Source organism: Parambassis ranga, chromosome 5, assembly GCF_900634625.1.
Source record: "Parambassis ranga chromosome 5, fParRan2.1, whole genome shotgun sequence".
NCBI lineage: Eukaryota > Metazoa > Chordata > Actinopteri > Ambassidae > Parambassis > Parambassis ranga.
The window spans coordinates 273,738-286,237 of NC_041026.1; the positions used below are offsets into that span (position 1 = coordinate 273,738).

General features: G+C 47.4%; 1 protein-coding gene across 1 annotated transcript in view; it reads right to left on the bottom strand.

Moving 5' to 3' along the window:
- Positions 1-6,746: 6,746 nt before the first annotated feature.
- LOC114436591 (butyrophilin-like protein 2) overlaps positions 6,747-12,500 on the bottom strand; it is a 5,836-nt gene continuing 82 nt past the window's right edge. The window contains exons 1-3 of the mRNA XM_028406922.1: positions 12,337-12,500; positions 7,373-7,726; positions 6,747-7,257 (exon numbers count right to left, since the gene is read on the bottom strand). The exon at positions 12,337-12,500 is cut by the window's right edge and continues 82 nt beyond it. Of these exons, the coding sequence (XP_028262723.1) occupies positions 7,070-7,257; positions 7,373-7,726; positions 12,337-12,406 (612 nt within the window). The 5' untranslated portion in view covers positions 12,407-12,500 and the 3' untranslated portion in view covers positions 6,747-7,069. The remainder of the gene's footprint in view (positions 7,258-7,372; positions 7,727-12,336) is intronic.

Sequence of the window (12,500 nt, forward strand, 5' to 3'; positions counted from 1 at the left end):
TCTGTCTGTGTGTGTGTGTCTGTCTATGTGTGTGTGTGTGTCTGTCTGTGTGTGTGAGTGTGTGTGTGTGTCTGTCTGTGTGTGTGTGTGTGTCTCTGTGTGTGTGTGTCTGTCTCTGTGTGTGTGTGTGTGTCTGTGTCTCTGTGTGTGTCTGTCTCTGTGTGTGTCTGTCTGTGTGTGTGTGTGTTTGTCTGTCTCTGTGTGTGTCTGTCTGTGTGTGTGTGTCTACTTTCACTTTCAGCTGACTGGAAAAGGACACTGAGGACATGAGTGTGATGTCTGTTGTTGTTCTGATGGTGCCATGCTGCCACCTGCTGGCTGTGTGTGATCACTGCACTCCTCTGAATCCTCCACCTGATGAATGGAGCCCACAGATCAGTCTGGTCCTGAGCTGAGACAGGAGGGGGACACACAGCTTGTCAGTGGCTGAACGTCTGTCCTCCTGTGTCCTCTGGCTGCTGCTCGTCTCTTCCTGCCTGCGGCTGTTAGTCATAAAGTTTCCATGTTGATCTGTGATCTGCAGCCAGCAGGTGGCAGCAGAGAGCCATGAGACGGCCTGAGGGTGTGAGTCCTCTGTGCTGCTGACAGTCCTGAGAGCCGAAGCCATCACACAGCGTCACAGCGGACTGCACCAACCAGAGACACACAAGAGACACAAAGGTCCAAGACACAAAACAGCTTCCAGGAGACAGACGCTGTCTACAAAGAGGGACGACCGAGGACGACTAGGAAGAGACAAACAGAGCAACAAGTGTCTGCAGAGACACTGAATAACTTCATGTCCCCTTGTGATGTCATCAGAGGATGCTGTCGTCCCCGTCATGTGACCGCACGCTGTCTACCTGTGTCTACCCGAAGCAGGCAGAGGCTGCTGGCTGTCTGCCCAGAGTCTGTGTGTGTCTGTGTCTGTGTCTGTGTGTGTGTCTGTGTGTGTGTGTGTGTGTGTGTGTGTGTGTGTCTGTGTGTGTGTGTGCCCCCTGCCTCCACCCTCCCAGCTGCTTTCTATAAAGATGGCTCCCTCCTCAGCACTCAGCCTGCAGGTCACATGACCATCCTCCATGTTTCCAGCTCTGATGAAGGCCTCTACAGCTGTGACATCAGCGGTCATGGAGTCTCCACCCAGCTGGATCTCTGTCACAGGTGAGGAGCTCCACCTTGATGTCTGCACTTATTTCATCCACATGTTCAGCTGAAGACAAAAACAGCTCAACGACCGTTCAAATCCTTTTTATGATTTATTTCAGCTTCACCCACTCCTCCTCCTCCTCCTCCTCCTCCTTCATCGGCATCCACCAGGTCCTCCTCCTCGTCCCCTCCTCTGTCTGTGCTGCTGTCTGTCCCCTCCATGTCTGCTGTGGTGCTGCTGGTTGTCCTGGTTGTGCTGCTGAGACGATGTGTCTGCAGGAAGCCTGACGGTGAGATAGTCTCATGGTGGTTTGGCCTGGTTCGTACATATGAGGTCTGGTGGTTGAAGCTGACACTCCACCCAGTCCCTGTCTGACTGAAGACATGTCTCCCTGCAGGACTCGCAGTGTCGACTGAAGCAGAGGACGGTCCGGTTTCCTCAGCAGAACCAGACCAGACAGGAGGTACAGCAGCTTGTCACGTTTGTCTGGGGGTCCATTCAGAGTCTAGACTGTCTGCGGTTGAACAGGGGAGCAGAAACGCCAGGACCTCCATGTCTCCTCTTGCAGGATCCTCCATTCAGGATCCTGCAGGAGGAGACACGGAGGTCTGAGCCTCTGCATGCTGTAGGCTGACCTGCACCTGGTGGACCTTGCTGTTCCCTCCTGCACTGTGAGCAGTTCAAAGTAGACGAGGACTCATCAGGTCCACCTGCTGACAGGTCTGGTTTTCAAAGTCAGTCAGGAGAACTAAGAGTCCAGCAGCAGGACGTCCAGTGTCTGCAGATCATCAGACTGTCCTCTGTCCTCTCTGTCCTCTGACCTGTCCTCTGTCTCTGTCCTCTGAGTCCTCTGAGCTGCCTTTGTCCTCTGACCTGTCCTCTGACCTGTCTCTGTCCTCTGTCTCCTGCAGACAGGGACCCAGCAGCACTTTACTCCATCAGAAGAAGAACAGACGTCATTTATGGAGAAATCAGCATCAGGAGCAACACGAGGAGAGGTAACACACACACACACACACACACACACACACACTCTGTGACCACAACACTCTCTCTCTCTCTCTCTCTGTGTTCAGAGCTTCCAGCAGATCCAGCAGTTGTGTACTCCACCCTGAAGCCCGCTCCTTCACAGCTGTGTGAGTCCTCCGAGGAGCCACAGAAACAAAGACACACACACAGCATCAGATGAGTGTGTGTTCAGCGCTCAGTGTGTTCAGTGTGTGTGTTCAGTGTGTGTGTTCAGTGTGTGTACAGTGTAACACCGTGTGCAGTCACTGCACCTGGAGGACGTCTGAACACCATCTGTATCTGTAACTGAACATGTTTCATGACAGGAACAAATTTTAAAGTCATATTTCTCTCAGAACTGTGAGTCTGAAAAATGTTTTTCTTTAAATTTTTTTCAAGTCAAGTCAAATCAAGTCAAATTTATTGTCTTAAAATATTTTTTAAAGTTGCTTGTAATTCCTCAAAGATTTCACAGTAAATGTCAGGGTGGGTAGGGAGAGAACCAGCAGCAGTGCATTCTGGGAGTTGTAGTTTGGATCACCACAGCAAAGTGTGTGTGTGTGCACAGCAGCTTCAGTTTGTCAGTCTGTGAGGAAAAACCAAATAAAGTGATCTGACTTCATATCAAACATGTGGACACATTCTTCTTCTTCTTCTTCTTGCATGTTCAACCTGAAGCTTCCTGTTGGTTTTAGTTCCTCAGACGGTAAAATACCTAGTCTGATGTAATAGTCTGAGGCGGTGCCTCTCTCTGAGTCGACAGGCTGAGACCACAGCTCAGAAACTGGCGGCAGCACACACACACACAGAGGTTCAGCTGTCTTTGTGAGGACACTTCCTCTCACATTAACCCTCACATCTCAGTGATTCAGCCTGACATAAAAGGACTTTTAACCCTCAGACATTTTAAACAGTGACTAGATATAAACATGTCCTCACTTTGACGGCCTTACACACAGTGGACAGAGCAGCTGAGCCTGAGCCTGAGTCTGAGTCTGTGTCTGAGTCTGAGTCTGAGTCTGAGTCTGAGTCTGAGTCTGAGCCTGAGCCTGAGCCTGAGTCTGTGTCTGAGTCTGAGTCTGAGCCTGAGTCTGAGTCTGTGTCTGAGTCTGAGTCTGTGTCTGAGTCTGAGTCTGAGCCTGAGTCTGAGCCTAAGTCTGAGTCTGATATCGACGATTCTTGATATCTAACGTAAGCGAAACCGCGAACGTGCAGATATCCAGCAATCTCAGCAGACATATTCACTGCTGGCTCTGTCTCGGTGAACTTCCTCGTCTGCAGCCTTCTTAAGCACCTCTGCCTGTCTCGTAAAACCCCAAGTGTCTCCACACTTTAGAGTGGAAACTAGCAGAAGGGTCTTTGACTTGTTTTTCATTGTTTTCCTCACTTCTTCTCTGTTGCTGTTACTTAGCTTGTGTTCTTCTTCACTGGCCGCTGCTTCCGCCACTTTACCCCCATTTACTCGAAAATATGGATACTGGCAAAAAGAGATACAGATACAGAGAGCACAGCAATACAGTGCATGATCAGTTTTAAAGTGTTTACAGGAACTGCTGCTTCCTGCACTCAGCTCCAGGAAATGAGAACCTCACAGCAAAATATGTCGACAAACAGAGGCTGATCTTATCAAAGTGACATGAACAGAAACAGAAAGAAGGCCTTGTTGGTCCCTGGTCTCACCCCACACAGGGACAGAGGAGTCCTGAGGACACTTACCCCTCACAGGGACAGAGGAGTCCTGAGGACACTTACCCCTCACAGGGACAGAGGAGTCCCGAGGACACTTACCCCTCACAGGGACAGAGGAGTCCTGAGGACAGAGAGACTCACAGGGTTTTTTTGTGTCACAGGGTTTTTGTGTGACAGTCTGTTCACAGCCGCTCTGTGAAACCACTTCCTCACTCAGGGTGGAGGAGCAGCAGTAACTCCTCCACCTTGTTCTCGTTACAGCAGCAGCTTAAAGAGTAAACCTCAGTGAGAGGTGAACATGTCATATTATAAACAGCTTCTGTTAACCCAGAACAGGCTGCTCTCAGCCTCAGTGCTGCGTACATACAGCTGAACATTATTTGTAATATATTATTTAATAGGGCTGTGTATTGGCAAGAATCTGGAGATACGATACATATCACCATACACATGTCACGATACGATACGATATACGATATATCCCGATACTGTAACAAAGACGATATATTGCGATTACGTGTGTGTGTATGTACACACACCTCTCGTATCTCGTCTTCGGTGTCGGCCATGTTCAGCGTCAACATTGAGCTGTGTAACAACGACTAGAGAATAAACAGCTACGGCGTGGAGGCTTAAGCAGAGCTGCTGAAAGAGACGGTGACTAAATCACTGAGGCAAACATTTGTTGTTCGCAGAAATGTTACATGGAAGCATTTTTTCTGGCATCTGGGTGTGTGTGTGTGTGTGTGTGTGTGTGATCCCATCAGCTGTTGACTGGGAAGAGGATGCAGTAAGTGGGAGGATTGATAAATGGACACATCAGGGCCTCCTCCTCAGTCACACTATTTAACTGCTGAGAGTAAACTTGTTAGGAGTCACTTGTGGCGTTAGTCCAGCGGCTCACTACGGTCACTCCGGGTGTGTCGGCCAGAGCACTAACTTTAGGATGAACTTCCTGAGGTATGTCCTTCTGTGCTGTCCAAAGAGAGGAGGCAGAGGCCGGATGACTGATTTATTTGGCGTCCGCATTCTCACATGGCAATTACTATAGTCAAAACACAAACTAACAGAACAATGTAGCGTAGTAGAAACTTAAATACAGCAGATTAACAACATGTATACATATACACATATACACCTACGCACAGACCACTGGCCCAAGGGCGCTGCTAGCTGCTAGCTGCTAGCTGTATGTTACTCTGCAGACACCATGCACTGGAAAAGTCAGGTCACCAGTCCTTCTCTACAAAACTTGTATTAACAGAACTCACATGGCTTCTTCAACCCCTCATCTTCTGTTTGTAGCAGGCTGTCCCCACATAACTAGCATGGTCCTCCTGCAGGAGGCTGGAACATTAACACAAACGTTGTCGGGACCCAAGCGTGTACACTTCATAAAAAGTTTTTTTTAATTATTTCTAATATTTTATGTTTATATGCTTTATGTATTTCATAACCTACGATTGGAAAAACACAAAATATGCAATATTTAAAAAAATTGAGGTGCCAAGAGGGTTACTTGGTATAAGGCCATTACAGCCTTGATAATTGATAACAATAATAGATTTTGATGCATTATTATTATTGAAGTAATAAGAGATTATTTTTAAAAATGAAAACTTTTTACCCTTAGGCTCCAAACAGGTCCCTCCCTTTCATAAAAGTGTGATAAAAATGTTACACACAGGTATGTTTTATCACTGCATCCATTGTTTAAAACACACAGAGAGAGAGAGAGACCTGCATGAGAAATATATTTTCTAACCACCAACGTCACTCGTTTGTACACAGAGTCCATACTGGAATATTGGATGAATTTTCACACACACTCATTTATTAACAGATTCATTTCTCTTTCTCTCACACAGTATATTCAGCCACTTTCTAACCTCTCTTTTACACTCTTCACAACACACTGAGACCATTTTTGTGGTGTTCAGCTATTTTATATTCTTGCATTCTGCAAGATAAGAGATCTAGGCCTTATTATTATTATTATTATAATTATTATTATAATTATTATTTATGGCATACGTTCAGGTCTATGAGGTGGAAACAGGACAGTATAACATAAATTGAAAAATTAAAAATTAAAGAAAATTACAAAAAAACATCTTGACCAAGTTTCACACATTTAGCCTTTGAACTGACGATATTTTAAGAAACGAAAACAAAAAAAACCCTAAATGTACACGTTCAGGCCCAAACAAGCCCCGAGGGTTAACGACCCAAAGACACTACTACACCTTCTGTGGGACCCTTCAGGCAAAGCTAACGTGCCGACAAGCAGAACCTACTGGGTCACTGCAAATATCCTCTGTGCAGAGCAGGAACTCAGAGCATCAAGCAGCAGCTGACATGTAACTTTGAGTATATACTGTACTTCACTTCCATGGGCGTCGCAGCCGTGGGAGATGTGGGGAATGTGACACCTACACCTTTTCTAAAATCACATTTCATCCCCCACAGTTTTTGGAGATGTAACATATTTAAACAGCCCATGTGCACAGAAAGACGTCTGAGAAAGGGAATGAACGACCCCACAGAGCGGTGGAGAAGACTCCCTGTCTCTGATTGTGCACACATACAGGAGGCAACGCACATTGGTCAAGGTAGCTTGAGTGACAGACCTTACAGCCAATCACAGCGCACCCGCCAGTTAGCGGTTTAAGGACCTGGACTCTGTGACAGAGGTGTGTCAGAGGAGGACGTGGTCCAAAGTAAAGACCATACTGGACTGTCCCTCTGACCCGCTCCACACTGTGCTGACCAGCTACAGGAGCTCGTTCAGCAACAGACTCCGACTCCCATGATGCACCACTGAGAGACACAGGAAGTCATTCCTGTCTCCATCAAACTACTGAACTCTGAACTGTGACAGTTCTCAGACACTGTACATTCATACTGGAGCATTCATGTCCTGCTCTTTACTGTAAAATATGTTGTTTGGATACAACTCAGGGATTTAAATGCTGTCTAGGTATTTAGATATTTATTATATATTTAAATGGCATACTAAATAAAGGAATTCTGATTATATCTGAATATATTTCTTCAACTTATCAATACATGGTGTACTGAACAGAATGTAGGTGAATTTTAAGAATATGAGTGAGTGGCATAAATGGCTTGCAGTGTTGATGTTGGAAGGTGTAGATATCTGTAGATATCTGTAGCTAATGCACACTTTTCTAAAGCTTGCTGCACCCCTGTTCACTGCAGACAAGAGGCTGTCCAGCTGCTTCATCAGAAGGATTCGGGGGAGGAGGATTCAGGGGAGGAGTGAAGGCTGCTCTTCATCTGGCATCTTTTAAAGATCACCAGACCAACAGCAAGGATCAGACCAACAGAAGCGATGGCTCCAACAATCAGTCCAACATGTCCTCCACTGCTCCTGTCCTCCTCCTCTCCCCCGCTGTGTGCTTCTGTGTGACCTGCAGAGCAGAAAGAGCTGTGATCAGTCTGAAGAACATCACACTGCTGTCAGACATCATCTGCTGCACACACACACACACACACACACACACACACACACACAGACACACACACCTTGAACTACAGACAGACTGACAGTCTTGATGGGTTCATTCTCTAAAAGAACGCCTCTCTTCCTGCGGGTTGTTCCTTCCTGGACGACTCTGCACTCATATCTCCCGCTGTCAGCAGTCGTCACATTCTTCAGGATCAGAGACACGTCTCCATCCTCCTTCCATCCCTCCTTCAGCTCCACCCGACCCCTAAAAGATGGAAGCTGCTGTGCTGAGTCAGGTCGATTATTTCGATTCAGCAGGACGTATCCTTCTGTCTCCAGGTCGGCTCTGCTCCACTGTACAACTATGATGTTGGTCCTCTGTGTAGCTCTACAGGACAGAGTGACAGTCTGTCCAGTCTCAGCTGTGATTTCTGAATGGGAACAGAGCAGAGAAGTTAAGGGGTTAAACTGAGTCACATCCACAGCAGCGTCAGACAGAATCTATACACACACACACATGATTACCATTCCAATCGTTCGTGGTGGTTTCCTGACAGCAATACATGAACAGGGGAGTTGTGGTGAGCAATGGGGGCAATAATGCTGTCTTTAAGGGCCGTTACTGGAATAGAGCATGGAAGGGGTTCTAAACTAATCCCCGCTTGGACAGCTAATTCCTGATCTATGAGGCTCTGCTCAGGCCCCCAAATCCACTAGGGCTCGGACAGAAAATTTGTCCCCCTTTAGTACCAAGTGGCTCAACTCTCGCGATGATCTTCCAGCTGACGGCCATACAGACGGTTGTCCAGGCGGATGGTCAGGGTAATTAATTCCTCCGGGGTCCCTGGTAGTTTTTAAGGTGACAGGCGGTCCTTTATGGTGGGTGTCAACCCTGTAATATAAGCGTCGAACCACGTCTTCTCGTTGACAACAAGAAGAAGGACAACACCAGGCGGAGAAAGAACATCTCCATTCCATATGTGTCAGGAGTATCAGAGAAACTCCGCAGGATCTTCAACAACCATGACATCCCGGTCCATTTCAAACCGATGACAACACTGAGACAGAGACTGGTTCACCCGAAGGATAAGATTCCCAGGGAGAAACACAGCAATGTGATATATGCAGTCCAGTGCAGTGAGGAATGCTCTGATCTGTACATTGGAGAAACTAAACAACCACTCCACAGAAGAATGGCTCAGCACAGGAGAGCCACCTCCTCAGGACAAGACTCAGCTGTTCACCTCCACCTCAAAGACAAAGGACACTCCTTTGAGGACAACAATGTCCACATTTTAGACAGGGAGGAAAGGTGGTATGAAAGAGGAGTCAAGGAAGCATCTATGTTAAGCTGGAAAAACCTTCCCTTAACAGAGGTGGTGGCCTCAGACATCATCTTTCCACCACATACAATGCAGTGATTCCATCCATTCCCAGGAAGTTTGCACATACTCACAGTAAGAACAAAGGGCTGTCAACCAGTCCCCCTCCGGCAGTTTCATAGTCGTTAGCCAGTCGTTAGACACACCTGGCCCAGTCAGCCAGAACATCACAGGTAAGTATGGAAACATTTAGTGCTATTGTTTGTAAGTTTTTTAGTTTTACCCAGACCCACCCACTGAGGTCTGTAACCACATATAAACCATGTTTCCCACCAAACAGTTAGAACTGATGAAGCTGCTTGGATGAGCAGCGAAACGTCTTCTAGAAAACTCTACAAGTCCAGACGCCTTGCTTCAATCTTCTCTACGTATGATGACCTGGATGACTGAGAATCTTCATCAACATGACTTTAAGTATACGTTTTTTTCATCCTTTGGCTGGGTATGCGACTTATACTCAGGTGCGACTTGTATATTGAAATATACAGTTAGCTACCTTTGTGTCCTGACGTCCCATCACTAATATAACGGCAGCTGTCCTGTCCCTCTCCTGACGGTTCTCTTCCACTTCCAGCTGGTCCACACTTTGCATTCTGAGCAGAGGTGACGCGCACGTTCATGGAACTGAGCCTCAGGCCTCACCTGGCAACAAGGAATTCTATTTCCTGATTGGTCGATAGGTCGCTAATTCTAGACAGCTACAGTGCACAGTAGTCTGCTGTTTATAGGAGTTCCTGTGTGGTGAAGCTGATCATTTCTCCGCGTGAGGACTTGTTGAAATGTGTGTCTCACTCTCAATGCCCTGCAGCCGCACCACTTAGAGGAATTCAGGAGGCAACGTTATGCTAAAAACGTAGTGATGGCAGAACTTTTTCTCTCAAGGCTGTGCATCACCCATGCTGTGATTGGTCTGAATTTATTGGGGCTGTGATGAATGTGATGAAGCCAAGAGCTTCTTCAGGTGAGAACACACAGACAGAAGGAGGAAGCACAGCGACCATGGACAGTTTAGATGAGCAGCTGCAAACAGCTGCTGGAAGGAGAAACACGGCGCACAGAGAGCGTCTGTCCACAAGGTGGCGATAAAAACTAATCCCAGTATTGATCACGGTGTTACAGCGGCTGGCGCACAGTAAACACCGGGAGACGGGATGTGTTATTGCAGACAGTCCTCCACACGGTCACAGAGTTAACTCACACAGACCAGAGGTCTGCTACAGTCAGCTGCTCTGATCTGTTCCATCGCAGTAAATTCCTCTGCTAGTGTACATACACTCATAAGACACTTAACAGCTTTGTCTTGGACATTCTTTTATTTAAATAAAGCAATTTTACATTTAAAAAAAAGAATTAATGAAACAAATACAAGAAATAAACTGAACAGTTAATAAAGTATTTGTGATTCTGATGTGCATCACAGAGATGACAAGTGTCCTCCTGTGGACTGCTCCAAGAGATGCTGCGATACCTGAGGAATGTCTTCCTGTGACACCACCCTGACAGAGAGCTGCTCCTTCAGACTCAGGTCAGGGTGCAGTCTGAGGTGATGGAGAAATGTCACAACATGTTGGATTATTTTAGAACTGATGGACTCTATCAGGTCATTTTGGGTCGTTTTGCCAAGATAATGTACATGACCGCCAGCTCCACCTTCCACTACTGGAGCAACAGCAGGTCCACTTGATGCTGCTGGATCAGTGCTGGGTGGTGCTGCTGAGGTGGAGGTGACAGCAGGTCCCCTTGGTGCTGCTGCATCAGTGCTGGGTGGTGCTGAGGTGGAGGTGACAGCAGGTCCCCTTGGTGCTGCTGCATCAGTGCTGGGTGGTGCTGAGGTGGAGGTGACAGCAGGTCCGCTTGGTGCTGCTGCATCAGTGCTGGGTGGTGCTGAGGTGGAGGTGACAGCAGGTCCGCTTGGTGCTGCTGCATCAGTGCTGGGTGGTGCTGAGGTGGAGGTGACAGCAGGTCCGCTTGGTGCTGCTGCATCAGTGCTGGGTGGTGCTGAGGTGGAGGTGACAGCAGGTCCGCTTGGTGCTGCTGCATCTGTCAGGGGGTTGTGAGACGGAGGACACAAATGCAGACTTAGCCGGAGGTGAAAGCAAACTCAGAGTTTTATTGCAGGCTAGGTTCGGTACACAGAAGTTCAGTCCACGAGGCAGAGGTATCCCAGAGGGCACAGGCAAAAACCAGTGGTCAAAGTCCAAAGCAGTAATCGGTACACAGGAGTTCAGTCCACGAGGCAAAGGTAACACAAAGGGCGAAGGCAACGAACAGTAGTCTGATCAAAACAGGTGATACACAGGAACTCACTCAGAAAACCCACTGGGGAAATCACAAGAGCGGAAGGCTGCCCGGACGGCTGTGTCACAGGACAACTCACAAAACGAACTGGCAACAAGAGGGAGGAAACACACAGGCTTCACACACAGGAGGGGGAAGACAACTGGACACAGGTGAAGCACATTAGGGTAATCACAGGAGGGGGAAGGGAGCACACATGAGGAAGGGGAAGTAACAGACCTGAAACACAAGGGGGAGATCGAGTTTCAAAATAAAACAGGAAGTGACTAGTAAAACTAAACCTAATACAAACAGGAAATGAACTACAAAATAAAAGACCTGGCTGAAACCATGACAGCATCAGTGCTGGGTGGTGCTGCTCAGCAGCGCCTCTGAAGACAGAAGTCTAATAATAAACACATGATTTCAAGAATGAAATAACATGAATAATATAAATTCCTGAAACACCTGGAGACACATGCATGATGCAGACTACTGTATAACACACAGTATAATATGTATAACACACAGTATAATATGTATAACACACAGTATAATATGTATAACACGCAGTGAACTGACATGTGATAAACACACATAATATAAATAATATGAACTGTAACACAACAAACAGATGAGCATGTAAATGAACTCTATGAGAGCTGCTGGATAGATCTCATGTTACAGGAGTGACATGACCGTTTCCATAACAACCAGGCCGTCCATACCATTAGCTGATATATGGCTATTGATTGACTAGCAAAGCATGCTATGCTAATTGTTCATGACGTCATCAATCATCGTTCTGCAATATCCTGTCAGTGACATCATCTTTACTGTAACATTACCTCTGTCTCTGTGCTGCTTTCCTCCTCTCCTCTCCTCCTCCCCTGACGTCAGACAGCCAGGGTTCCAGATCTGAAGACAGTTTCCAGCCCAAACTGAACTTAAAACCCGCCCCATGTGAAACAAACCAGCCCAAATCACAGCCTCCAGAATCTTAATGTTCACACTGCCATATGCAAGAAAAACACGTCAAATCACTAAGAAACAAACAAAGAGTGCAATCAGGCAGCAGCACACTGACCAAGCCTTCCTGATGAATGCGTCACATGAATGCTTTAACCCTTCACTCGCTGACCAGCAGGATTTCATGTTGCCATGAACTGATGTGGACCAATGTGATGCCACTGGACTGATAATATGATGGGAGGACAGTACCCACGGGCCTGAGTCACCGCTCCTGAAAACAGCTGAGTCCACCGCGCGTGCACATGGATGCGTCTGGCAGCTGATGCGCACTTTAGAGACAGAACAGAGTCTCCATGCAGAGACAGCGTCAGAAATAACAACACAACCACGACCTGAGCGGAGACACTCACCGTCAGCGGCCGCCGGCAGACAGACGCCCAGCAGGACGCCGAGGAGCGCCGCAGATGTCACAGCGCGCATCGCTCCGGCTTTGGGTCCTTGCAGGGTAAAGTCTGGATGAGCAGTGGACCAGCAGCACGGGGCGGGGTAGGTTTCCAGAGCTGTTCTTGTAAAT